This window comes from Oryctolagus cuniculus, chromosome 17, assembly GCF_051225735.1.
Source record: "Oryctolagus cuniculus isolate XC-2025 breed Fujian yellow rabbit chromosome 17, ASM5122573v1, whole genome shotgun sequence".
Lineage (NCBI taxonomy): Eukaryota > Metazoa > Chordata > Mammalia > Lagomorpha > Leporidae > Oryctolagus > Oryctolagus cuniculus.
In genome coordinates this window covers 49087705-49115082 of record NC_142883.1, presented here as the reverse complement: position 1 = coordinate 49115082, position 27378 = coordinate 49087705, and the positions used below count along the sequence as shown (strand labels likewise).

The following is a 27378-nucleotide window of genomic DNA, read 5'->3' as shown; positions in this document are numbered from 1 at the left end:
GGCCTGAGTTGAGGGAGGGGCAGGGGGTTAGCGGAGTGGACGGGTTCCAGGGACGTGTACAAGGCAGCCTGGCAGGGCCTGATGGTTGGCTGGTTGGAGCGGGAGCAGGTAGGCTACAACTGACTCCCACTTTTTCTGACTCTAACCTGGGACAGACACAGGAGGCCAGGTTTGGGGCGAGTGTGGGGTGACTGCGGGAGGCCTCACAAGGAGAGCACTCGGCATAAGGCATGGAGCAGGCGGCCCTTGGCCCCCGACCCCGCCGCCACAGCTCGGCCACTCCTGCGGGCTGCTCAGAGGCATTCCCAAACCCAAGCACTCTATGCTAAGAAATCCTCCCTACCCCTATCAAGGTCAAAGCTGAACTCCTGGACCTGCCACTCAAGGCGTCTCTCAACACCTCGGCTTTTAGCCTCTTGCCTGTCTGGGAGGCCCTGACCGGCCTTGTCCGCCCCTTGCACGTCTTGAGCTTCACCCCCACCGGAAGGGGGCGCTGTTGCCCCAGGACGCCAGGATTGGGAGCGGGACAAGGGATCTGGGGAGGAAGCACCTGCACTCCTTCGGACCAGCCACCGGGCCCGTGCCAAGGCCTGGAGAGATTTCGAGGGGACCCCAGGGCAGTCGGTATCAGGCCTCCCGGGGGCGTGACGAGCCCCGGCCCCGCCACAGGGGAGAGGCCCCTTCCGAGCCTCCGCCCGCTGCAGCCCCGCCCCTCCAGGAGCCGGGCGGGCGTCCCGGGCTCTGATTGGGCGGATCTGGGGTTGGACTGAGCGTCTGGACCAATGAGTGCGGGCCGGGCCTGGCGGCGGGCGGGGGAGTCGGCGCTGCCTGGAGCCGCGGCGCCGGCGGTCTGAGCTCGGCGATCCCGGCCCCGGCTAGGCGGGCAGGGCGGGGCGCGCGCCGCCGGAGCGAGCCTGGCCGCCCGCCGGGCTGCGGAGACGGTCGCCACGCGTGGAGGTAGGGGTCGGCAGGGAGGGGTCTGGGGGCGGGGAGCGGGAGTGCGAACGCCTGAGCGCGCCACCGTCTGTCCCGAGCCTGCAGAGGAGACGGCTGGGCTGCGAGGCCGCGTCTACGAGGGCAGCCTGGACCTCGTCCCTGTGGGGTCGTTCCCCGCTGTCTGAGGGGCCCGGGTCGACGGGGTGCGCCCCGGAGCCTGCTGCTGTCCGCTCTGGCAGCCGCGACCGCATCTCTGCGGGCGCCCCGCCACCTGCGTCCTGTCTCCAGCGCTGGTCTGTGGGACCAGACGCGCCATCCACCCCGCCCGGCTCTGCGTGGAGGCCGTGTCTTCGCAGAGTGGGCCCGGACCGGTGCACCCACGTGCGGATCTCGGCGGAGCGCCCCTCCCACGGCCCTCCGGTGCGTGCTCCTTCCAGAGCGAGGTAGGGGGCGGCGACGAATGCGCGGGGCGCTGAGCGGGCGGCGGAGGCGGGCGCTGCGGCTTCTGCGGCCCCGCAGGGTGCGCACGTGTGCGGCGGCCTGTGTGTGGGGTTTGGAGGCGGGTTGCGTGTGTCACGTGGACACGGGAGTGTGCCTGTGTGTGCGAGGGGGCGCAGGAAAGGATAGAGTGCGTGTGAGCGCGGGTCACGCGGACGAGAGCGTGCGGTGTGGAGAGAGTTGCGGGTGTGCAGAGGTTAGGTCCTAGGTCCCAGGCGGTGCCCTGGTGAGTGCCCAGGGGTCTGCGGGAGACACCAGGCTGGTGCGCTTTGGGATCCGGTCTAGCGCTTTGCTCGGCACAGGCAGTTTGAGCACCTACTGTGTGCCACACTGTGTGCTGGGCCCGCACGCTCCGGACACCTGTGCCCCCGCAGTGGCCAGAGGGGTCATTTCAGGTCTCATCCTAGGAGTTGCCCCCTTGCTCAAAACTCTGCTCTGGCTTAGGAGGTCGCTTTGGCCTCTGTCCACAGCCTCCTTCTGATGCCAAGCCAAGCCCCCAGTGCAGCCAGGAAACAGCTCTCTGGCCCCAGCCCTGTGAGCGTCCATCCTCTCCTGAAATCCTGTTCTGGGGTCCAAACAGCTTCCATGCTGCCTCCTCTGGGGAGCTGTCCCTGAGGCCGGCACAGTGCATGACGGGGCCTCCGCTCTCTGGAAGTCCTCCTGTCGCGGGTGCTTCTGCACGGGGCGCTGCCCGCCTTCCTGCTGGTTCCGCGGCACTGTCCACCCCATGACTTCTGCACTTGCCAGCCCCTGGGCTGAATCGCTGCCTGTTCCCTCCTTTCCCCAGAAGCCGGCTCTGCAGCCCTGCATCTGCAAGGCTTTGCTGGACCTCATCCTGTCGGGGCCATTCCCCAGCCCCCTCTCTCGGCCCCCACTCAGCAAGCACCCCTTGGGCATCTGGTGTACCCGTGCCTGGCTCTTTAGCTTGTTGCTTCTTGTCCACACTAGAAGCTGTTTGACAGCTTTGTGGGAGATCAGAGACTTTGTCTTTTTTGCGTCACTGCTTCATCTCCCACAACTAGCACGGTGCCTGGTGCATAGCAGGTGCCCAGTGGATGTCTTTTTGCAGGTGTGAATGACCCTGGGCTTGCATTCCAGGAGCCAGTGTCCCCGGCTGTGCCCCAGCCTGGGAACTCCCTGTCCAAAGCTAGGTCTCCTGCCCCTGTGCCTCTGTCCCCCAGCTTCCAAGTTCCTGGAAGCCCAGTTCTGGGAGAACTATGAGCATATTTGCGTGTTAGAAATCCTCTCTCCAGCAGCTGCTCTGGAGGATGGGGTGGGCGGGGCGGGGCTGTGAGCCTGGAGGCAGAGAGACCTGTGTGCTGCAAGCAGTAGGAAAGGGAAACAGGGGTTGGACTCTGGAGTTTTTTTCATTATTATTTTTATTTTCATTTTATTTGAAAGGCAGAGGGAGAGAGAGAGGAGAAGGGAAAGAGAGAGAGAGAGAGAGAGAGAGAGATTCTTCCATTCACTAATTCACTCCCCCAAATGCCCACGACAGCCAGGGCTGGGCCAGGTCAAGGGCAGGAGCCAGGAACTCCATCCAGGTCTCCCACGTGGGTGGCAAGGACCCAACTGCTTGAACCATCACCCGCTGCCTCCCAAGGTACGCATTAGCAGGAAGCTGGACTCAGAAGCAGAGCTGGGACTCGAACCCAGGCACTCCTGTGTGTGCCGTGGGCTCCCCAGCAGCATCTTAACCACTGTGCCCGCGTGCGCCTGGGGAAGCTGGACTTTCTACGGCATTTGCTTGGTGAGCTTCCCGAGCAGCAGTGGCAGGGGGCTCAGAGGAGGCGGGCGCTGAGCTGTGCTCCGGCTGCAGAGGAGAACGAGGTGTGTTCCTGGCAGAAGGCACAGCTTGCACAAAGGCCTGGCAGCAGGACAGAGTGTGCCGTTTGGGACACCGGGGGTCGAGCGTGTGGCAGGAGAGGAGAGTCCGTGTGCAGAGGGAGAGCATGGCGATGGGGAGCGCTCCCAGGGAGACCTGGCCTCCCAGCTCACCCCCGTCCCCGCGCTGGAGACGGAGCAGGAGGGCAGTCTCTGGGGACGGTACTGCTGGGGCTGCCCTGCCCAGGAGCACAGGGCAGGAGGAGGCAGCCGGTCAGAGAGAGCTGGGCTGGAGGACGAGGCGAGGCAGAGGTAGGGGGTGAGGCCCAGAGACATCAGGCTCCCTGGGGGGGGTGGCCCAGAGGGTGCCCCGGTACGCTGGGTGCGTGGGGGCTTCCCGGGGACCTCACAGCAGGCGTCCTTGAGCATGGCTTGGCTCAGACGTCTGGGCCTCTCTCCGGGGACTGAGTCATCGGGGTGGGGGCGGGAGCTGCGGAGGGCACCCGTTGCCAAGGCTGCCCAGACACTCGTCAGGAGCATAAACATGGCTCCAGGGAGGTGGCCCAGAGATGTCAGGACCACCGTCTGTGTCTGACCCGGGTGGCCGCCGTGCCCTCGCAGCTGTGCCGCCTGGCCACTCCGGGTCGCCTGTGTTGCTGGTGTGCTGCCACGGCGTGGTGTGAGAGTTCTCAGTGGCCTTCCGGAACTCCGGATGAGAGGGCTGCTCGAACCCTGCCAGGCTGCGTAGATGACAGCAGGCGCTGCCTGGCCTGGCCTGCCCCGGATCTCTGCCGGGAGGCCAGGCAGAAAGGGCACATCCCCAGGAGAACAAGGCCCAGCAGATGCAGCCAGGGGCTCCATCCCTTGGGAGTGGGTGGGGCAGCCGGACCGGTGTATGCGCCAGGCCATCCCTGAGCCAGGTGGGCCATGTGAGGTCGTATTCAGCACATCAGGCTCTGTCTCTGTGGCCTCTGGGTGTGGATACATCCCAGCCCCACGCGGCTCCCAAGCATAGCCTGCTTCTGGGTCCATGCCTCCGGGCCCCCAAGAGTTGGCAGGACAGGAGTCATCTGCAAGCAAGCTGAGGTTCAGGGGCTCGCTGGCGTGTCCAAGGTGGCACAGCCCCACACTGGGAGATCAGGATCAGAGCTCTCCCCAGTAAGGGAGGGCCTGAGGCTGGTCCTGTTTGGCCACGGGACTAGGCTGGTCCTTGGAGACACCACATGCCTTCATAGGAGTCCTTGCTGTGCCTTGGGCCTGCGTCCCAGCCTGTCTGCCCCTCTGTCTGTCCCCACATGCCCCCTCGTTACCTGCTGAGAGTGTGTTGAGGCTTGAGAGAGGAGAAGGGGACTTGAGAGAGGCCCTGGTTGGACCTCCCACAGACTTGACCTGTGGGGGCCAGCTCCCCTGGCCCCCATCCTGGGGCCCAGGTATGTGCAGCCCTGGAGACCCACGGTGCTGTAAATGCACACGGGCCACAGTGAGACCTCTGTCTGCGCAGCGCTGTGCGCACACACAGACACACCTCCAGGTGTGCAGCCTGCTCGAACGCAGGCTCTGGCGCGTGGACACAAGCCCTCACCCGCACAGCCTCGGGCGCCAGGGCCCTGTCGCCTGGACACGCGGCAGGAACCTCGGGCCTCCCTCCCTCCCTCCCTCCTTCCCTCCTCCCAGACGTGCTTAGTCACCTGAATTTGATCCAGGCGGGAGGGAGGGAAGGAGGGAGGGAGGGCCTGACGTCAGCCCTCACAGCCGCCTTCTGCCGCCTGCGCATCCATCTGGGCCACAGCGTGTCCCGAGTGATCGCAGCAGCAACAGCAGCACAGCCGCCGCCGTCGCCGCCGCCACTGCGCCACTACTCCCTGCTTGCTGGCAGGCCCCGGTCTGAGTGCCTTCTGGGCGTCCGCTCTTTTACACCTGACAGCCGCCTCCGCGATTGGCCCCACGTTGCCGATGGGGAAAACCCAAGGCACAGAGGCATAGTCACCCGGCCATGGGCCTGGCAGCCTGGTCCGAGCCTGGGTGCGCCTCTCCAGGCTGGAACAGGAAGGCTTCTGCCCTGACTTGCTGTGTGGCCCCAGGCCCCCGCCCTTGCCCCTTGCCAGGCCTCCCATTCCCCATCTAAGAGACAGGGAGGTGCAGGTTCAAGGAGGCGGCCTCTTGCTAACCCGGCAGCCTCGGGGAAAATCACATGGAAATGCATGGGCCCTGGCAGCCTGTGGCTGCTGCTTTGGTCACTTCGGTCCCTTGGTCCCTGCTGAAGCCGTGGGGCGAGGGTTCCTGACTCTGGCTGGAGCCTGTAAGGGGGTCCCCTCTTGGAGGTTGCTTTCCCATCTGTCTAATGGGGCTAGGGCTGTAGTGGTCACTATGGCAACCACCCACTTATTCAACAAATATTTGTCCAGCTCCTATTGTGTGCCAGACACTGCTTAAGACACCGAGGCAGACCAGAGAGCCCCCATCTCCTGGAGCTGATGTTTGGGTGGGAGAAACGGCCTGTGGAATGAGGGGAGGGGAGCCGGGTGGGCCACCTGCAGGGAGGGGCCTCACCAGGCTCAGAGGGCTCCCCTCAGCCTTGGCTGCCTTCTTTCTCCAAGCATTCTGATTTCCAAAGCCTTCCTAAAGCCCTAGCCCTACTTACCACCCCCTCACCTCCTCCAGGAAGGCCTCCCTGATGCAATAGCCTCCCTTAGCCTTCTTACCTCCAGGGAGCCCTCCCTGACTCTCCTCCAGTCCTGTTCGCCTCCAGGAGGCCCTATGGCGTTCCAGCCCCACTAACTTCTCTCACCTCCTCCAGGAAAGCTAGGCTGTGGCTCCAGACTCACCAGCCCCCGCTCACTGCTCTAGATCCTGCCTCCACATCTTTCCTATCGCCAGTCTGCCCTTGACCCCGAGCCCGCCATTCAGACGGCACACACTGTGCTAGGCACCCATCCTTACCCACAGCCACCACCAAGCCGTGCCTGGGAAATCCGGGAGGGTTTGGCACCCACATTACAGATGGGGAGACTGAGGCTCAGAGGCAGGAGGGAGCTGGCCAGGGGCCCCATGGTAGGTTGGCAGGCAGGACTGGAAGGCAGCCCCAGCTCCTCTGGGGCCCGTGGACTCCAGCCAGCCCTGCCTCCTTGACATCTGTCAAAGCAAGTGCTAGGAGTGGGCCAGACAGGACACCCGTGAGACCTGTGTCTTCCGAGTCGCTGTCTGTGGGGGACACAGGAAGTCAGTACCAGACAGGAAGGGCAGAGGGCAGGAGTCCGCTCACTTCCTTTTCCTGAGAAGATCCTAGAAGGGGGGGTGGCACAGGGTTGGGCGGGTCCCATCCGAGCCTCGGGGTTCCGCTGGGGTCTGGGTGTAGCCCAGGGTCATGGCCGGAGGTGAGGGCTGCGGCTGGGGCTAGAGGTTGGCCTGGGCCCTGCGTGGCGCCTTGACTGCATTGGGTCCAGGGTGGCTGTGAGGCCAGGCCAGGGCAGCAGCTCAGCCCGGGCAGATGTGGCCAATATTTTGGTGATGTGAAATAACCAGAGGGAAAAACCAGGAGAACGAAGGAATGACCTTGGAGTGCAGTGACACCTTATGTGGCTGCAGCCCCTCCCCTCACTGACCCTGGGCCCTGCTGGAGGCTCTGCCTGTGGTCCTGCAAGGAGACCGCGTGGGGAGGGAAGACAGGCTGGAAGCACGGAGGGTGGTGCTGGTGGAGGGGTAGATCAGCAAGGAGGCCTCCCTGGAGGAGGTGGGTGGGCCTCTGCATTGCCAGTGCCCAGCTCAGCTTCCAGGAGCAGTGTGGCACTGCTCTGCGGTCAAGGGGTGGGGCCTGGGGTGACCCTGGACCCTGTCTCCCTCCATGCTACAGGGCCTCCAGCCTTCTGCCCAGGTCTGTCTGTCCCAACTCCAGAGCCTCAGATGCTCTCTGCCCACCGGTGAAGCCAGAGTGGCGGAAGTGCCCGTGCCCATTTTACAGGTGGGCACACTGAGGTCTAGAGGGCTGGTGTGCCGCAGAGATGGCGCTGGAACGCATGCCATTCCTAGGGACAGGCCTGCATTTGGGCGCTGGTGGCCCCGGCAGAAGGACCAGCTGGGCAGAGGCATGGGAGGCTGCAGGGCTGTGGCTCCACCGGGAGCAGGGCCTGGGTCTGACCTCGCTGCCCCAGGACCAGCCCAACACCCAGGAGCAAAGCCCTGTCTACCCTCTTTCCTCAGGTTCCCAGCCAGGCCACACAGAAGACGCCTGTGGCCCAGGCCATGGAGGGGGGCCCCACCGTCTGCTGCCAGGACCCTCGAGCAGAGCTGGTGGAGCGAGTGGCCGCCATCGATGTGGCCTGCTTGGAAGAGGCAGCCGAGGACCCCGAGCCTGCCAGCAACGGTGTGGCGCCTCCGCCACGGCCCAGAGCCGCCTCTGTGATCCCCGGCAGTGCCTCGAGACCCCCGCCAGCCCGGCCCAGCCTCTCAGCTCGCAAGTTCTCCCTGCAGGAGCGCCCAGCGGGAAGCTGCCTGGACGCCCGGGCTGGGCCCTATGCCACGGGGCCCACCAGCCACATCTCACCCCGGGCCTGGCGGAGGCCCACCATCGAGTCCCACCACGTGGCCATCTCTGACGCTGAGGTTGGTGGCACAGAGCTAGGGCGCCTCGGTAGACAGCCGTAAAGACCCTCCTCTGTCCCCTCTAGCCTGGCACCCTCAGAGCTGGGGCGCTCACTTGCTAGCAACAGGGCCTCTTCCCACCCAGGGGAGCTCCTGCAGGCCTTGCTGTTCCCTCCCCAGACCAGGCCTAGGAAAGAGGTCCCCCGAGTCCTCTTAGAGATTTGAAGAGACGCCCACCCTCCTGCCAGCCTGACCCCCGCCCCCCGCAATCCCACGTCTTAGTGGCTGCTCCGACTCAGCAGCTGCCGGCCTCTGGGCTCCCACTAGCCCTGTCCTTGCCAGTTGGATCTGAAAGTGAATTTGAGTACAGAGCAGTCTGCAAATTTCAGAGGCTGAGCTAATGCTTTTTTTTTTTTTTAAGATTTATTTTATTTATTTGAAAGACAGAGTCATAGACAGAGAGAGGGAGAGAGAGAGGTCTTTCATTGGCTGGTTTACCCCCCAAGCAGCTGCAATGGCCTGAGCTGGGCCAGGCCAAAGCCAGGATCCTGGAACTCCCTCCGGGTCTCCCACACGGGTGGCAGGGGCCCAAGCACTTGGGCCATCTTCCGCTGACTTCGCAGGTGCACAAGCAGGGAGCTGGATGGGAAGTGGAGCCGCTGGGACTCTCACCGGCACCCATATGGGATGCGGGCACCGCAGGCAGCCGCCCAGCTGCACTACAGCGCGGGCCCCAAGGCTGGGCTTCTTGTGCCTGAACCAGGGCTCTCAGTCTTTTATTTCCAAAACTCCCCCATCTTTGTTGCCCTCATGGTCAAGGCCTACTCGTGTGATTGCTTCTGGAAATACCTACTAACGTGTGGCTTCCAGACCCCAGAGTACGGGCAGGAATGAGAGCATTTTCCTCCCCCACTTCCTGGGGAACCAAGCATAGCCTCGGCTCTGCCACTTTCCTTTCAGACATTCCCAAGGGTCCTCCTCGCTCACGGGGCCCCCACCCAAATGTGAAAGGTGGGCAGAGACCCGGGGGCCTGGGGCCAGGGCTGGGCTCTGAGTAGACTCCTGAGATGGGACCAGTGCTGCTTCTGGATCAAACTGTACCTGATCCCCTCTTTCCCCACCTAGGACTGTGTGCAGCTGAACCAGTACAAGCTGCAGAGTGAGATTGGCAAGGTAGGCTTGGGGTGAGCCAGGAGTGGTGGGGCGCACAGGACCCCCTGCTTGGCCTCATTCCTTCTGCATGGGGTGGGGTTGGGGAGGTTGAAGCAGAGCCGGGAAGGCTCCAGCATGGATTGAGGGAAGTTTCAGCCTCTATGGGAAGCCCCCAGGGCCAGGTGGGAGACGGCTCCCAATTCCTCACTCTCCAAGGTATCTGGCTGGATGACAAGGAGGGAGTGAGGGAGGCATGGGGGCACAGCGTTGAGCCAGGCAGGGCCAGTTCCCCCCGCCCCACCGCTCCTTTGTGAAATGTGTGCCTGAGGGGATGGAGATGGGGTGCTGGTGGGCTGTGGGGAGGGTGCTGTGTCCAGGTGAGGCTGACCGGTGCCTCTGTGCAGGGCGCCTACGGCGTGGTGAGGCTGGTGTACAATGAAAGTGAAGACAGGCACTATGTGAGTCTCGGGGCCGGGAGGGAGGGTGCGGGGAGCGGTGGCCCAGGCCCCCACCTGGGTGGGGCAGAGGTCGGGCTGCCTCTGAAGAGAGGGTTCTGCCCAGGGGGTGAGCCTCCTGACAATGGGGCTATGCAAGCAGACGCTGGCTTCCTCTAAGCAGGAGCTGCACGGAGCCAAGCTGGGGGCAGGCCTGGAGTCAGATCGCGCGCCTGCAACCCCAGTTTTCCACATGCCTCAGCCTGCCCCCCGTGCTGGCCAGCGGCACTGGATCCCTTCCTGGATCTCCCTCCGTGCAGAGCTGGCCTGTGCTGGCCCCTGCCCTGGTGGCTGCCGGCAGTGACACTTCTGTCTCTCTCTGCTTAGGCAATGAAGGTTCTTTCCAAGAAGAAATTGCTAAAGCAGTACGGCTTTCCACGTAAGTATCTGTCTGTCCTGTGCTGGGGGCCGCTGGGCTGGGAGGCAGCGGTGGGGAGGCGTCTGTTGCTGACTAGGCCGGGTTAGGAGTGGCAACAGCAGGAGAAAGCCCTGGGGTGGATCAGGCCTTGCAGGAGGCTTGCCTGAGGCTGGTTGCGGGGCCACAGTGAGGCCCAGCTGCTGGGACAGGGGCTTGACTGCCCTTCCTGGTCGCAGGTCGCCCTCCCCCAAGAGGGTCGCAGGCTGCCCAGGGAGGCCCGGCCAAGCAGCTGCTGCCCTTGGAGCGGGTGTACCAGGAGATCGCCATCCTGAAGAAGCTGGACCACGTGAATGTGGTCAAACTGATCGAGGTAGGCGGTGGGGGAGAGCAGGTGAGAACCGGCACCTGAGTCTTGGGGGGCACTCAACGCAGACCTGGGGATGCTGCTGAGGGAGAAGGTGGGGCCAAGGCCGCAGAGGGCAGGGCTGGACCAGGGCTGGGGCTGCAGGACACTGTCTGGACGCCGTGTGCTGGTGAGCGCTGGGTGAGTGCAGTCCTCCTCTGTCTGGCACCTGCTTAGCTCCTGCTCCATGTCCAGGGTGGCTGCAGCACGTGCTAGGGCTCCTGGGGCTGGTCAGGACGAGGAGGAGGCCTGGGACCCCACCCCAAGCTTCCTCAGGCCCCAGCCCCTGTCTGCTCCCTCTGTCCAGGTCCTGGACGATCCAGCTGAGGACAACCTCTATTTGGGTGAGTGCTCTGGCTCTTTCCACAGCCGAGGGGACACAGATGACGTGCAGGTGGCCTGTGTGAACGCGCTGTCCTCCTGGGGCCAGAGGGAAAACACACGTCCTCCAACCCGGGAGTGCCCCGTCCAGCCCTGCAGAAGCAGGCCCAGCCCAGGGAGTGGGATTCAGGAAACTTCCCGGAGCCCCCACTGCCTGCTCTCCCCACGCATCCGCAGGACAGGTGCAGGCCGGGAGCAGGGTTCCTGGGCCTTGTAGCGCTGTGCCTCAGTTTCCTCCGCTATAAAATGAGGCTAACAGTGGGACCTACTTCACATGCTGGATGTGTGCACTGAATGAGTTATTACCTACAAAACACGCTCGCTGTTATCCTTGTTAATGCTATCCATGTTGTTAATGAAATTCCTCATGCCTGGCTTAGGGCTGGACATAGAGGAGGCCCAGTAAATGAACTGGCTTAGGAATTCGAGGCCACGGCTTTCGTCTCCTCTCCCTACCCTCCCTGCCTGTCTGCTCTGACCTTTGGACAAGTTTCTGCCCCTTCTCTTAGCCTGTTTCCCCGGATGCTGGTGGGTCCTTACCCGGCACCTGAGGAGCATGGGAGGCAGGTTCATGGCAGGCCCCACCATCCTCCATTGACCCCTCTGAGACCCTGGGACCCCATCCTCTCCACCCCTCGACAGTGGCTGCGTGCCGCCTGCCTCCTGTACTCTGGAACAGGGAGGCCCCGGCTCTGGCTGCTTTGCCGACCTGGCCACCCCTTACCTTCTCTTCTCTTCTTTTCTTTCAGTGTTTGACCTCCTGAGAAAGGGGTGAGTTCCCCGTCCCCATCAGGCAGGTCCATTCTAATCCAGGCCTTCCTTTCCCTCCCCGCGCCCTCCGGCCCCAGGGTCAGCTCCTCTAGCAGAAGTCAGAGGCCAGGCCCCGCCCTCGCGGGGTGAAGGAGGGATGGAGAGGACCCTTCTTGGAGGGCCAGTGGGGCTCGGCGAGGCCAGGATGGTGGAGAGGCCGCTGACAGAAGAACTGGGAAGATTTGGACAGAGGGGAGGGGGAAGAAAGGAGATTTTTCAGGCAAAAGCATAGAGGGGGACTCAAGTCCTACCTGCATTCAAATCACAGAGGTTCTTTTTTTTTTTTTTAAGATGTATTTATTTATTTGTAAGGCATAGTTACAGTCAGGCAGAGGCAGAGAGAGAGAGAGAGAGGTCTTCCATCTGCTGGTTCACTCCCCAGTTGGCTGCAACAGCCGAAGCTGAGCCAATGGTTCAAAGCCAGGAGCCAGGAGCTTCTTCTGGGTGCAGGGGCCCATCTTCTGCTTTCCCAGGCCATGGCAGAGAGCTGGGTCAGAAGTGGAGCAGCCAGGACTTGAACCAGTACCCATAGGGGATGCCGGTGCCACAGCAGTGGTTCTGTGAATGGAGCCGGTGGGACTCTGTTTGTTTCCGTGTATAGAGGGAAAGCTGAGGATCCGAGAGGGCGAGTGCCTTGCTCAAGGTCACATGGCCGTCGGGTTCTGTGTGAACGCCTGCCCTGTTTGTTTTTGCAGGTGTTTGCAGAGGAGCTGACGTGGAGTAGTGGGCGCGGGGTGGGTGGGCTGAGACCCTCAGGGCCAGGACCTTGAGGCCTGTCTCTCTCACAGAGGAGTCTGAGGCTTGCCTCTCTGCCTGGGGGTTCTGCAAGACCAGTGGGGGTGGGGTGCAGGGAACAGTGGGTGGTGTCCCTGTGTGACTGAGGAACTTCCACAGGTATTTGACTCCATGCAAAACAAGTAATGGTTTTCTTTTTAATATTCATTTGATTTATTGAAAGGCAGAGGTAGAGAGAGAGAGAGGTCTTCCATCTGCTGGCTCATTCCCCAAATGGCCCCAATGACCAGAGCTGGGCCGATCCCAAAGCCAGGAGCTTCCTCCCACACAGGTGCAGGGGCCCAAGGACTTAGGCCATCTTCTTCTGCTTTCTCAGGCCACAGCAGAGAGCTGGATTGGAAATGGAGCGGCCAGGACTTGAACTGGTACCCACATGGGATGCCGGCACTGCAGGTGGTAGCTTTACCTGCTACACCACAGCACCAGCCCCAGTAACGCTTTTCTGTTGCTCTCTGGATCTGTACGTGGAGCCAGAGTCCTGCAGAACAGTGTTCATGTGATTAGATGTGATTACACGCAATCATGTGGTCACACGTGATTACACATGATATGTTCTGAGAGCCCCTACTTCATTGGGAAAAATAGACCAACTGCCACCCCATAAACTGATCTCGTGATGCCCTAGGAGGTCTGGATCTAGTTTGCAAAACGCCCCTGCAATCGTTTGATGATGGCTGAGTGCTGAGAGGAAGCCATACCAAGTGGGTCAGAAATTAGGATAAAGCCGGTTTAGATGATAATGGCTGAAAAGGGATATGAATGTCTCTGTGTTTTTGAAGTGTTCATTCTATGGGAGAAAAAGTTACCATCTTGGGTTCTAGGGACCCTTATGGGATGTCCTGGCCGGCCAGCCCCTGCTCACCTGCCGCCCGCCCTTCCTCATCCTGAGTCCCGATGAACAGCCCTGCCCTCGCCCCTCCCTCTAGGCCGGTCATGGACGTGCCCTGCGACAAGCCCTTCCCCGAGGAGCAAGCCCGCCTCTACCTGAGGGACGTCGTCCTGGGCCTCGAGTACCGTGAGTGCCGGCTTGGGGCTCCAGGATCTAGGAGTGGGTGGGGCCATTCCTGTCCGTCTGCGCGGCTCTGCCAATCGGCTTCCGTGGAGGCGTGGCATCAGCCTGTGGGTGGGGCCAGAGGCCGCTTAAGGGGAAGTGGGCTAGAGCCGCCTGCCTCTCCGGGCTTGCCCCAGGTGCCTGGCGGAGCCCGGTTTTTGTCGCTGCCATGGTGTATTTGTTGGGTATTCTGTCTCTGGCTCCTCTGCTGGGGCCTTGGCCGAGCCTGGCCCCTCCCCAGGTCTTCAGGAGATGCAGGATGGAAGGGACCTGTGTCCCGGCTTGGGGGTCCATGGGTTCAACTGTGAGGGCTCAGCTGGGGTGGTGAGAGCTGAGCCTCTGTCTCTGGGTTCATGGTGCTCATTCACTCTCTGATTTCATTGATTCATTTATGAATGCCTGCCAAGTGCCACCTGGACACAGAGAGGTGGCTAGGATGCAGATCTGGCCGCAAGGAGCCCACAGCCTTGTAGCAGACAGATAACATACAATAGAGATGTCCCAGCTGGGGAGGCTCAGTGCTGGCGGGCTGCGGGGGGCTGGGGGAGGCTTCTTGGAAGAGGCGGCTTGTGAGCAGGGTCCTGGAGATGCATAGGAGCTCGCTGGCCTGGTGGAGAGGCTGGGAGAGAGTGCTGCAGGCAGCGGTGCAGAGGGAAGTCGGCTCCTGTTGAGGATGGGGAAGCCGCAGAGGGGCGGGGGTTAGTGGAAGCCGATGCCAGACCCGCCATCCAGGCCCCACCGGGAGGGCCGGGGTGCCTCTGGAGGATTGCATGGGGTTGTCCTCCCAGTGTTTGAGCCCCTGAGGGCTTGAGCAGGGGATTTGTGACTTAAGAAGCTCTAGCGGCTGCCTGGATGGGAGGGCGAGAAACAGCTGGCTAGGGAGGAGGCACTGTCCCCAGCCTGAGTGACAGATGGGGCGGCCTGGATTAGGGCAGCGGCAGTGGCGGTCAGGAGGGCGTGTGACGGAGGCCGGGTGGCCTGCACGGGTCACCGACAGGTCTGGGGAGAGGTAGGCCCCTGATGCTTAGCACTCGGGCTGGGGTCGGGGACCAGGGGTGCTACCCATGGTACCACCATCTTAGCTTGGCTCTGGGAACAGGGTGGGCACCCAGTGGAGGTGCGACCTGCCGTGATTGTCTTTAAACCTTTCTTGAGTGTGTCCAGTGCCTGCAAAGTAATGCTGTCCTTGTGCAGATGGGGAAATTGAGGCACACAGCAGGAAGGGCTTTGGAGACAGTACCTCGGAAGAGCCTGGAGGTGTGGGATGGGAAGGGGATGTTTCAGCCTTGATGAGGTCAGTGGGAGGCACAACCCTAGAGCAGCCTGGCCCCACCCCTTCCTGTTCTGGGTCCTTCTCTTCTACAGCAGGCCTGCTGTTTCCCTCCACCCCCATTCCTCCAAAGCAAGCGGAATCTCACCTGGTTCTGGAATAAATCCTTGCCAGGACTTTCCTGCAGTGGGCTGGCTCGCACCAGGGGCTGGACTGGTGCATGAATGTAAACAGTGGGACCCTGACCAGCTGCTTTGTGGTTCTGGCCCCACAAAGGGAGATAGGGAAAAATATATATATATTTCATTCAAGAGGCAGAGAGATGGAGAGAGGCCGACAACCAGAGCCCCTATGCGCCGGTTCACTCTCAGATGCCTACAGTGACCCTAACTGGGCTGGGAGCCAGGAACTCAATGCGGATCTCCCACATGGGTGGCAGGCACCTAGTAACTGGAGCCATCATCTGCCTCCAAGGATCTGCATCGGCAGGAAGCTGGAGTCAGGGCCCAGAGCTGGGAATGAACTCCGATTTAGGATGCAGACAGCTTAACCGTGAGGCTAGAGGGGCTCCCTGTAAAGGGAGCATCAGGGCTGCCTGCAAGGGCTCTGTGGTCAGGCAGGCCCAGGCCTGCTTCTCGGGGGGTGGGGGTATGAGCAGCAGCGCAGGCGCTGGGAGGCCTGCAAGCTGGGGTGCGTATGGTCTTGCTGGGGAATTGGTCATGAGGTCTGTAGGACGGAGCTGGGATAATCACGCGGTGTTTGGCCTTTCACAGACGGGGCAAGGGTGGGGAGGTGGCTTTCTGTTGCATTTGTTTTTGTTGGTGGTGGAGGTTGCAAGCAGAGAAATCTGGTTCTGGGTCAGCTGTGTTATTCCTGTGACATACTGAGATATGGATCCATCTGCCTTTCAGTTGACTGACCAGTGGAGATGTGTGCGGGGAATCGGCATGGGTGGAGAGCTGGAGCTCAGGGAGAGGCAAGGGCCTGTGTAGGTCACACCTACAGCCCCTGGGTGTGGTGCGCTGACCCCTGTGTGTCAAGTCCCTGGCCCCTAGTAAGCAATCAGTGCCGTAGGTTTTGTGGTTATTGTTACTGGGTGTCCACTCCCCCTGCCCCCCACTGTCTCCCCTCCTCTCTGACATCTCGGGGTCTGTTGGTGTGGGGAAAGGTGTGTGCTGAAGCGGGAGCCCACAGTGGAAGGCTGTGGGGCAGGACCAATGCGTTCTTTGTCTGGAACGTCCCTGGCCATCTTGGCCTTGGCCTGAGCTAGCTGGCTCTTTCGGGGGGAGCAGAACAGGCTTCAGGTCCACTAGGCTGCTTCCTCCTGGAGCTGGCTCACCATCAGCCCAGCCATGTTCATCCTGGTGGTCGGAAGGCTTGGGGTGCCTCCCTCTCTGAAACCCCATCAGCCCAGACCCCGAGGGTGAGACAGTGCCTTGGTAGTCTACCACAGTCCCCACAATCCCACCCGGAAGCAGGGACACCTCGGCTCAGTCTGGGTGGCAACTAGACCTGGGGCACTTATGTGGGGAGGTGGCTGAGGGGAGGGTCTATGGAGTTCCTCCGACCTTCCCCTCAGCATCAGGTGCCTTGTTTGTCATGGAGAAAGCCCTGGCACTGGAGTCCAAAGACTCTCAGGATTCCGGTCGTGGCTTTGTGGCTAACAGCCTGGGCAGAGCCCTCGGTGTCACCTGCACCGTGCAGCGGCCAACAGCTCTGACACCCTGTTCCGAGCTCCCCCACCCGCCCTGAGATGAGAGAGCACACGGGCCTGGATGTCGCAGCTGGCGTCCCTGGCTGCGTGGGGGCGGGCGGAGGTCCTGGCAGGGCCCCGGGCCAGCCCATGTGCCGCCTTTCTCCGCAGTGCACTGCCAGAAGATCGTCCACAGGGACATCAAGCCGTCCAACCTGCTCCTGGGGGATGATGGGCACGTGAAGATTGCAGACTTCGGCGTCAGCAACCAGTTTGAGGGCAACGACGCTCAGCTGTCCAGCACGGCCGGGACCCCGGCGTTCATGGCCCCAGAGGCCATTTCTGATTCTGGCCAGAGCTTCAGTGGGAAGGTGACTCCCAGGGCCAACGCTGGGCTGGGGCTCAGAACAGCTTGCAGTGGGGACCCAGTTTCCAGCCTGAGGGTGACCAGGTCCTGGTGTCCGGGGTCGTGATGTGTTTCTCTTCCTTGGAGCCTCCTCACCTTTGACCTCTCCTTTACCAGCAAAATGGCCCCAAGTCTGCCCTGTAGATATTTCCTGCCGGTTACTCTGTCCTGGGCTCTGGGCTGGGCTGTGAAACAGGCAGAGCCGAAACTGTGTGGCTCTCTGCCCTTCAGGGTGGACAACAGCATGTGGGATTCATGGTTAGGGGATCTTGGTTGTGCAGGGTTTGAACTGGGCCTTGAAGAACGGGGAGGATTTGAGCAGGAGGTACAACCCAGAGAAAGTGCGAGAGAATGAGGGCATGGGGAGAGAGGCCCAGTGGGGTCTGGGCAGGCATCAGAGGGCCTGGAAGCTTGGGCTTTCTCCCTGAGAGACAGGGGCAGCCGCACTGCTTTCTGGGTAAGCGGTGACTGTAGCACCACACACGCCCTGGGGTGAACAACTGGTTTCACCTGCCCTGCTACACGTTGCCAGAGAGGTGAGAGTTAGGAGGCATTTGGATGCATGTGTGGCTCTGGGGCTCAAGACAGGTCAGGGAGGTGGATTGAGGTTTTAAACAATGTTTTATTTTTGTAGAATTCATGATGTTTTATTTTGAGAAATCCTTTTTTTTACTAGAATATATTTTTAAGTTTTTTAGTTTGTTTTTATTTTATTTGGAAAGCAGAGCGACAGAGAGATCTTCCATTTACTGATTCACCCCCCCCCAGATGCCCACAACAACCAGGGCTGAGCCAGGCCAAAACCAGCAGCCAGGAGCTCCCTCGGGGTCTCCCATGTGGGTGGCAGCGGCCCAAGCACTTGAGCCATCACTGCTGCCTTCCAGAGTGCACATCAGCAGGAAGCTGGATTGGAAGCAGAGCCAGGACTTGAACCTGGCACTCCAGTATGACAGGTGGCTGCCCAAGCAGTGACTTAACTGCAGAGCCACATGCTTGCCCCTAATTTTGATATAATCCTAAATTTGCAGAAGCATTGTAAGAATAGCACAAAGAAATCCCGTAAATCTTGTCACCCAGATCCACCAATTATCAACATTTTATCTGATTTGCTTTCATTCTCTATTTGGATGTACTCACATTACTTTTTTTTTTTTTTTAATGCTATTACTTTACTTATTTGAAAGGTAGAGTGACAGAGAGAGGGAGGGACAGAGAGAGAAAAAGAGATCTTCTATCTGTTGGTTCACTCCCCAATATTGGGAGGTACAATAGCCAGGGCTTGGCCAGGTCAAAGCCAGGAGCCTGGAACTCCATCTGGGTCTCCCACGTGGGTGCAGGGGCCCAGGTACTTGGGCCGTCTTCTGCTTTCCCAGGCACATCAGCAGGGAGCTGGATCAGAAGCAGAGCAGTGGGGACTCAAACTGGTGCTGCTATATGGGATGCAGGTTTTGCAAGCGGTGGCTTAACCCAAGTGCACCACAATGAGGGCCCCTGCTCCGTATAATTTTTCCTGGTCCAGGATCCAACCCAGGGTCACTTGTCATCTCTCTTTGGTGCCCTTTGATCTGTCTGGAAGGGTTCCTTGGCCTTTTGTTTTTGACTGTCGTGACCTTGGCATTTGGGAAGAGAACAGGCCTCTTTTGTAGCCTGGTGTCAGCTTGCATTTGTCTGGCATTCTGACTGGTTCAGACGGTGCACCTGCAGCTGGAGCAGGAAGGGAGAGATGGGAGACCCACACACATAAGGGACAGAGGGCAGGGGCGGGGTTGGGGGAATGTGAAGCGAGCACTGTTAGAGTCCAGGGCAGGGGGGGTGCCCGTTGGTGCCTGAAGCAGGGGTGCGGGAAGGTGGTCGGTGGCTTGTCCAGTGGGTTACTGGGAGGAGAGCTGACCCCTTCAAGCCAGAGCTGAGTTCGTGAGTGTAAGTTCAGTACACACCATCATTTCTGGGATGCACCTGTGTCGTGGGAGCAGCCAGAGCGACCCTGTGGATGTAGGAGGCTTTGCACCTGTTGAGCAGGAAGCCTACCTGGTTTGGGCCTGTCCTAAGAACACTTTAAATGCCTACAAGGCAAGGAACCCTGTTCTGGTCGTCCTAGATGACCAGCACAGGGCCCAGCACAGAGCAGACACCTGGCGGCATTTGTTGAGTGAATATGTGACTGGAGTGGGGTGGGCTGGGGTGCTGGTGCCTGCAGGGGGCTGATGTGGGCATGCTTCATCCTAGGCCTTGGATGTGTGGGCCACTGGAGTCACACTGTACTGCTTTGTCTATGGGAAGGTGAGTGCTGGGCGGCCGGCAGGGCAGGCACGGGCCCCGGCCCTGACAGAGCAGCTGGGCTCCATGAGCCAGCCCCTGCCTATTGCAGGAGACCACTTCACTTTGTCCACGTGGGAGGGATTCTTGCACAGGGGTCCTGGGCAGGGAGGCACGGGGGAGGCACGGGTGGTGGCGTTGCCACCTCTCCAGCCAGAGAGCTCCCTGTCCCGCATCCCTTGAAACCGTCCATTCAGTTGCTTATTCTTCCCAAAAACTGCCCTTCACCCCTGCCCTGGGTCAGGCTGCACCTTGGGGACATCCAATGATGACATGGCCAAGATCGCTGCCCATGGGTGCTACCACTCAGGGGACCTGTCCCCAGACTCCAGGTGCTGGGAGGGTACCCCGGCCTCATGGCTCCCACGTGCCACGTGCCAGACTCTGCACAAGTTAGATGAGCTCCTTCCCATTCCCATCTATGGGGGCCCCAGAGCCACCCAGCCCGTCCCACATCACTGGCCGAGGCCCTGGGCCTGCATCCGTTGCCTGCCCTCTCCGCCCCACAGTGCCCGTTCATCGATGATTACATCCTGGCCCTGCACAAGAAGATCAAGAACGAAGCTGTGGTGTTCCCTGAGCAGTGAGTTGTTCCCCCCCAAACCCAGGACTGAACAGTGGGGCTCCACCCACTCCTGGGGAGGGGCCTGGGTTTGAGCAGGGCTGCTGAGGGCCCCGTCCTGGCCTGCAGAGGTGGAGGGAGGGGTGCTTTTCCCTGAGCACCTAGAGGGCTGGGAGGGTGGAGCCCAGGGTCTCTGAGATGTCGGGGGCAGGTCTCACTGCCCGGAGGCAACCTCAGAGACCCGAAGCTCTCCCCCGTCATGGGGTCACAGTCACACCTTCACACCCTTCCTCTACCTGCCTGGGCTCAGTGACGCACCCCCACCCAGCCCGTGGACTCAGGGGGACCTCCACTGGCCCCACACAGGATGGGGGGAGCATCCAGATACCAGTGTGCGTCCCAGTTCACAGAGGAGAGTTGTCACTAGGGCTGGGACTCGAAGCTCCTCGGTCGTCCCCGCTCCTGCTCCCGTCGTGACTGGGCTGTGAGCTGGGGGCCGCCGGGAGGCCTCCCTACTCCTCCCTGCTGCTTCCGAGTGTGGCCTTGGCTACTGAGGCAGCGGCCTGAGTGCCCAGCTCCACACTTTCAAGACCCTTCTCGCATCTGCATGAGGGCCAGGGGCAGGTAGGAAATGGAAGTGGCCACTTCCGGTCTGGTCCACCTGCGGAGTCCAGCTCTTACCTGCGTGGAGGCTCCACTGGCCCCTGCACCCTGCCGACTTCGGCTGCAGCCCTGCTCCCCAGAGCCACCCGTCACCTCCTCCGGTGTCCGGACGAGCACAGGCTGGGTGGCCGTGTGCCAGCCTGCTGACCACTGGCCTTCCTGGCCACGTCCAGGTGGAGGACAGCATTAGGTGGTGAGAGCAAAGGCCGCTGTGTCACACCAGGCGATCTTTCTCAACGATCTTCGCCACCTGCACCCCCAGGGCCTGTGCAGCGCCCACGGAGCGCCGCGTGTCCGTGGCCTCTGCCTGAGCGAGCGGTCACTTCCTGCTCCGGGAGGAGATCTGCACTGCTTGTTCTGGAACTCTTCTGGAGCCTCAGGAGCCCCCTCTGAGGATCGAGGCGTGGCCGTGGCCACAGGGTGGGTCAAGCTCACCCTCATCTCCTTCCTTCCCTCTCTCTAGGCCAGAGGTCAGCGAGGAGCTCAAGGACCTGATCTTGAAGATGCTGGACAAGAACCCCGAAACAAGAATTGGGGTGCCAGACATCAAAGTAAGGGAGCTAGAGCTCTTGGGCTGGGCCAGGTCTCCTTTCTGGAGAGACCGGCCCTGGGATGTGTGTGTACCGGGTTCGGGTTGTGGGCTGAGGACTTTCGGACTGAGTGCTGGTGGAATGCCTGCAGTCCTTTGCCGACTGGGTGGCCATGTGCCCGTGGCCCTGCCCCACTGCTGCCCTCTTGGCCTCCACAGTTGCACCCTTGGGTGACCAAGAATGGGGAGGAGCCTCTTCCCTCGGAGGAGGAGCACTGTAGCGTGGTGGAGGTGACGGAGGAGGAGGTGAAGAACTCGGTCAAGCTCATCCCCAGCTGGACCACGGTGGTAAGAGGCAGGGGCGGAGGCTCCCTGGGCCCGGGAGGGCTGTGTCCTTGCTGTGCTGCCTGGCCTGGCCTCTCCTCCACACCATCCTCCCCACCTTGCTGGCCGGGACTTCCAGCCTGGTCTCGGCCCCTCCGCTCTGCACATCCCAGCCTGCCGCTTCCTCTGTCGGTTGAAATGGGTCAGCATTGCAGCAGCTGCCCTTGGGGGTGGGCAGCTACGGTGGATCTGGCTGCCTGGGGCCTGTGCGCCTCATACCGACGCGTCCTCTCCAGATCCTGGTCAAGTCCATGCTGAGAAAACGTTCCTTTGGGAACCCGTTTGAGCCGCAGGCACGCAGGGAAGAGCGTTCCATGTCTGCTCCCGGAAGCTTGCTGCCGTGAGTGCCGTCGCCTGTGGGTAGCAGTGGGGGGACCGAGGCCCATCCCCCCAGCTCTCACTGTCGTCAGTTCTGTAGGCTGAGCCCAGAGCCTGGGGCTTCACTCAGGTCTCGGGGCCGGGCCCTGTTTGCACCTGTCCTTGGGGCTAGCTGGGGCTCGAAGGTTGCTTCCTGGGCCTGCCTTGGCCTCAGTCCCAGGCCCAGCAGCTCTCGTTCACATCCTGCCAGGGGTGAGGAGCTTGCTCGGGCTTCCATGGAACAGGAAGACTTCTCCCTGTCGTGGGGGCTGGCTGTTGTCACACTCTCCCACTGGGTCCAGCTCAGCTCTTGGGGGCTTCAAACCCACCGCCCCTTAGTGCCTGGCAGCCTGGCAGCCTGGCAGAGGTTTGCAGACAGGCTTGTGGCTTGCAAGAAGCCTGTGGGTGGAGGGGCACTGCTGCTCACAGGTCCTGCTTTACTGAGTGGCTCGGGGCACCTGCAGCCCTTGGGGAGGCCGTGTGCCTAGGCGGTGCCTGGCGGGTGCTTTTGTCCTGAGGAGGTGTGGACAGCCCCCAAGGACTGGGCCAGGGCACGGGAACCCCATTGGCGGAAGGCTTTGTGAACCACACTTTTGTGGGTGCCCCACCTCCTGGAACAAAGGCATTTGCCCAAGCCTCTGAGCCCGTCTTCAGCCCTCCATGTCTCCCACTGCAGTCAGAGTCCCCAGAGCCTGCTGGAGACTGGATGCAGACCTGAGCGAGGCCTGAGGGGTCCTGGGCCAGGGCGGCCTTGTGCCTCGGCCCCTCGGGAGAGAACTTGCACCCGTGCGCCTCCAGGGTTTCCTGTGAGGTTCCTGGGGAGGTCAGGGCCCATCACAGTGGATACACTGGTGTCTGCCCCCTGCTGGTGGCTGCTTGCAGCTAGGGCCGCCCGTGGAGCCATGGCCAGGGCCTGGAGGAGGCCTGGTAGCCCCAGCTGCAGCTTTCCATCTCTTCCGGGAGGTGGTTGGGTTTGGGTATGGTGGGGGAGGATCCCTGAACTCATTGAGGCCGGAAGGCCCCAGATGCTGGAGTCTTGCCTAACAGTGCAGATCACATATAACTTGGCATCCAACGAGGCCACTTCTGAGAGTGAAAGGGGAAGCTACTTATGCTGGTGCCAGGACAGCAGGCAGAATCTGCACAGCACCGAGCAAACTGGCCACTGGGAGACTCTAGCTCAATGCCTATGTCCCAGCGCCCCCTAGTGGCGGGATGAGCCAATCGCGGGTCATAGAGCACCGAATTTGTACCCTGCAAGCTGTGATGGTGACATTGGGCTTAGTATTTCCCAGCTGTAAAATTCTAGAACTGATTCAGGTTTAATCTCAAAAGCGGATTTTACCTTCTCATCAGGTCTATGTTTGTCCTTGATTGACTCTCGGATAATTGGTGAAACTGTAGTAGAGTGAAATGGGATTGGTTTTTTTTCAAGATAGCAAAACCCATTCACTGGCTATTTTTCAAATATTTTTTTTTATTTACTTGAAAGAGTTAGAAGAAGATAAAGAGAGAGACAGAGACACAGAGAGAGACCTTCCATCTGCTTGTCACTCCCCAAGTGACTACAATGGCTGGGACCAGGCCAGGCTGAAGCCAGGACCCTGGAACTCCATCCAGGTGTCCCATGTGGGTAGCAGGGGCCCCAAGCACTTGGGCTATCTTCTGTTGCTTTCCCAGGCACATTAGCAAGGAGTTGGATCTGAAGTGGTGGAGCCTGGACTTGAACCAGCACTCATGTGGGATACTGGGACCACAGGTGGCGGCTTAACCAGCTGCGCCATGGTGCCGGCCCCACACTCTCTGGGAGGGAGAAATCAGATAGAGGAACCTGCCAGATGTGTAGCAGAATCCCGAGACTGGCGGATAGGAGCTGCGCACTGGGCAAAGCAGATGCAGAACAGAAGCCCCTCTGCCCAGCCATGGGAGGCTCGTGGAGGCCTTGACCTTGCTGATTCTCTGAGGATGCAGAGAAGTGAGCTGGCGAGAGGCTCTGGAGGCTGGCTGGGAAGTTTAGACTTCATCTTGGGAGCCACAGAGGGGTGTGGCCTGAGGCTGGGCGTGTGGGTACCAGCAGGAGTGACCACCATGATGCAGGGGCCGGACAGAGGCTGGGCTTGGAGGGGTCGTTGAGAGGGATTCAGATGCCTTGTGAGTGTCCCCCGAGGGCCCTCTCTGTGTCCCCTGAGGGCCCTCCCTGTGTCCCTGAGGGCCCTCTGCCCCCGTGTCCTCTGAACAGGAAAGAAGGGTGTGGCGAAGGGGGCATGAGCTCGGAGCTCCCCGGCGTCCAAGAAGACGAGGCTGCGTCCTGAGCCCCTGCATGCGCCCAGGGCCGCCGGCAGCACGCTCATCCTGCGCCTCCAGAGGCCTGCCGCCCTCCTGCGACAGCCGCCCCTGCGGGCAGGGGGCTGGGCCCTGCAGCCCCTCTCCTGGCCCCTCCCCCGTCGTGCTGCATGACCTCCGCGCGTGCACGTCCAGGGACAGGATCAGAATGTGTGTCGTCTAGGGTGTGGCCAGGGGGCTCTCCCTGGCCTGACTCAGCCCGTGGAGGAGCCTTGGAAGCCCCTCCCCCCGCTGGTGGGCAGGGCCCAGGGCAGGAGGTGGGAAACCCAGAAGGCAGGTGGAGGCCTGGCTTAGCACAGGGGCGGAGCCCTCCCACTAGGGTCAGCGGCCACATGCCCTGCCCCCTCAGGGGCTACCCAGAAGGCTGCTGCAGAGGCCCTGGGCTCCTCCAAGTGTTCCTGGGCTGCACCAAGCAGAGGGCCAGTGTTGGGAGAACTTGGATTCCTTTTTTGTCATCTCTTCTGTTTTCAACATGAGGGATGGGAGGAGAAACTATGTGATAGCATTGCATAGTTACCAGCACAGGAGGACTGAACAGGCTGTTTCCCCGTCTGGAAAATGGGCTGAACTGAACCGAGCGATGGCCTGAGCAGGAGCCACCGACTGCCCTCCCTCCTGCCTTCAACGGCTTCCCAGAGCCAAAGCTGCCGAGGAGACAGCAGGGGCCAGCCCTGACCGAGGGCCGGGAGCTGCGCACAGGGCTGTGGCCCCGCAACTGCTGCAGTAACTGGAATCCAGTCGCCGGGCCTGCGCTGGCTTACCTGTCTGGTCCTGGAAGCCTCCATCACATTCCTACGATGAAGGGAGAACTGCCCGGGTTGGAGGCATTGCTGGGTGAGGGGGCCCAGAGGGCTGTGCCCCCTGCAGGCAGCGGTCGGCCTACGGCCTCACCCTGAGGACAGTCAGCGGCCAGCCTGCCTGGAGCAGCTGTGGACGGCCCTTCCAGAACGCTCACCTCTGCGGGACCAGGGCCTGGCCGGCGGGAACGCTCGGAGGGGCTGACTCCTGAAAGGAGATGAGTCGGGCCTCAGACGGCATCCCCGAACACATGGGGCTCCGCATGGGTTTCCGATGCACAAGGGCTTGTTGGGAGGAGGAGAGGGAGCCGCGCCGGAGGAGGGCCCAGGTCCTGCCGCGTCCCACGCACACGCACACGCGCCCGTGCGTGCCCATCTGCTGCACGCAGCGCATTCGCATGTCTTGCCCCGACCAGTACATGCATCTGTGGTCGAGTTTCTGTGTCTATTTAGGCCTGGGAGCAGGACGTGGCCATTGTCGGGGGGCCCACACTGCTCCCCAGCTCCCCTGCACTGAGCAGCAGTGCGACCCAGGGCTTAACAAATGCTTCGGCGCTGTCTTTAAGAGCACTTTATGGGAGCCACTGGGGGACCAGGGACCCTCTGTGTGCTGGGGCCCAGAGGGCCACGGCTTCAGGGAACTCTGGGTGGGACCCACCTTGGAGGAAGCTTGGAGGCGGGTCTGGCTTCAGGGCCCATGGCGGAGCCCAGTGGGTGTGTGCCTGTGCCCGGGGGTTTCGCAGGCAGCACAAGTGATAAGCAAGCTCCCTAAGAGTGTTTTAAACATTAACTTCCCAGGAAGTGAGCTAAACACAATAAAAGCCCTTTCTTGAATTAAAAGAGTACAGCTGTGTGTGTGTGTTTTCTGCACCTGGAGACCTCTTCTCCTGCGCCAGCTGGCTTTGCTCATTTTTCTGGAAGGATCTGAATTGCCCGAAGTCCCACCTGCGCAGGACGGGAGTCGTGAGAGGTGCTCTTAGGGGAGGTGGGGGCGGGGAGGACTGGCTCAGGGTCCAGGACACAGCTCAGACCCCTAGGGAAGTCCCATGGCTCCTCCCTGCGAAGAACTGGGTATTTGGGAGCTTAAGATGCCTGTAGGGCACCCTGCCTGTTTCACAGGGGCTCTGGACAGGCCAAGGTCTGGTCCAGCTGGGAGGCATCACTGCTCCTGGGCCAGAGGTCCCCGTGGAGTGGCACCGGCCCCCGTGTTGGGCACTGCAGCTGCCCTCCCAGAGCACGGCCTTCCAGGGTGGTGGTGAGAAATCCCCGGGCACAGCCAGCCCTGAGCCTGAAGCCAGGCTTTGCTGCTTAGTAACTGTCATGGGAGGAGCCTCCGTCTCCACATTGGCATAAGGCAAACAGTACCAGCACTTCCTTCCATGGGTTCTGGACAGGAAATGAAGTCCCTGTGCCAGGGCACTGGGCATGTAGTAATCAAACGAGACCCGAAAAGAAACATGGTTTTCTGCCTCTCGGGTGGTCAGAACCCGGCTCAGCACGTGCGGCACGACTGGTATTTGGCCACTGTGCAGCTTCCAGCCGAGTGGCGCTGGAGGGCCCGGCATGGCAGAGCAGGCAGTAGAGTGAGTCAAGGCTGCCCCATGTGACCGGACTTTCCACCCGAGACCACAGCTGCCCCTGCCTGCCTGCTGGTCGTCCTTCGAAGCTCCTGTTGGCCTTCTCCTGGTCGGTGCTGGCGGCCGGGGAGATGCTCCCCTAACACCAAACCCAACAAGCACTTCTCCACGGCTCTGTAAGTCCAGCCCCCACCGGCTCGCAGCCCCTCACTGGTGTCCCAGCCTCAGTGCTCAGCCCTCAGAGCCACACCTCGCCGCCTGCTGGCGTGATGTGAGCACCTGCATGGCCAGGCCCTGGCCCCTCTCACGACCCTTCCACGGTCCTTACACTGCTTGCTCGGCCTGGTGTTTGAGGCCCCCAGCCATCTGGCCCCACTAGCCTCTCCCGATGCCCTTCTAACAGGTGCACCTACCTCCCTTCACCCCTTGGTCACCGCTGCTGCTGGGGCTGGCCCATTCCTCCAGGGAGCTTCTCCCCCTACCCTCTAAGACTTATGCCTCAGTTAGAAAAAACCGCTGGGATGGTCCATCCAGAGGGCCACCAATCCCTGGGCCAGGGGTCCGACAGTCGGAGCATGAACGTGAGAGCACTGGGGAGGGCCACGCTGCTTGGGAGCTGCACTGTGGTGGGGAAGCTTTGGCCCAGAGAGCAGTGGCTCACCCAGGGCTCCCACAGTCCCCTAGGTCTCCCCATCTCAGCTGCCAGGAGAATGGGGGCCTGCACACATGGACATCTGGGGAAGCGCGAGAAGAAGCCATACCCCCAGACCTAAGTCGTCGGGGAGCTGCGCCCGGGGCAGGGCCTGGGGACAGTTGGGTGTGCCCTGGGAGGCCTGGGCGCCTCTCAGAGGACAGCTCTGGGCTCCGGGCCTGGTCTTTGCCTCCCCACACCTGTCAGCCCATGGGGTCTCACGGTGGGAAGGGAGGGTCAGAGGACAAGACCCCAGGGCAGCGTCACTTCTGTCCAGATCCTGCTCACAGATGTGTCTTCTCCCCTTGCCCTGCCCCACTGCCCATCTCCAAGGCACCTCCACCGGGAAGCCTTCCATAGTCTGCAGCTGTGGCCTGGTGCTGGGCTTACCCTCTAGGGCTGTCTCCTGCGCTGCCTATGCACTATGCCACCCGCTGAATCCCCTGCCCAGAGCTCCTCTTGGTGGAATCACAAGACCTAGGCCTCTCCTTTGGGGACCCCTTCTCCCTA

General features: G+C 61.4%; 1 protein-coding gene across 7 annotated transcripts; it reads left to right on the top strand.

Moving 5' to 3' along the window:
* The first annotated feature begins 802 nt into the window (after positions 1 to 802).
* Positions 803 to 25445, top strand: CAMKK1 (calcium/calmodulin dependent protein kinase kinase 1). 7 transcript variants are annotated; one of them, XM_070061231.2, is made up of 17 exons: positions 808 to 957; positions 7109 to 7216; positions 7456 to 7857; positions 8962 to 9009; positions 9393 to 9446; positions 9810 to 9861; positions 10077 to 10210; positions 10551 to 10587; positions 11374 to 11395; positions 13156 to 13244; positions 16415 to 16614; positions 18876 to 18929; positions 19475 to 19548; positions 20654 to 20741; positions 20939 to 21067; positions 21340 to 21443; positions 23700 to 25445. In XM_070061231.2, exons 3-17 carry the CDS (start codon positions 7498 to 7500, stop codon positions 23770 to 23772), a joined length of 1518 nt encoding a protein of 505 aa, XP_069917332.1. In that variant the 5' UTR covers positions 808 to 957; positions 7109 to 7216; positions 7456 to 7497; the 3' UTR covers positions 23773 to 25445. The 7 variants fall into 7 exon arrangements, with proteins under 7 accessions (XP_069917333.1, XP_069917332.1, XP_069917337.1 ...); XM_070061236.2 differs by lacking the exon at positions 808 to 957 and adding an exon at positions 971 to 1356; XM_070061238.2 differs by lacking the exon at positions 808 to 957 and adding an exon at positions 1133 to 1379.
* The last annotated feature ends 1933 nt before the right edge of the window (positions 25446 to 27378 follow it).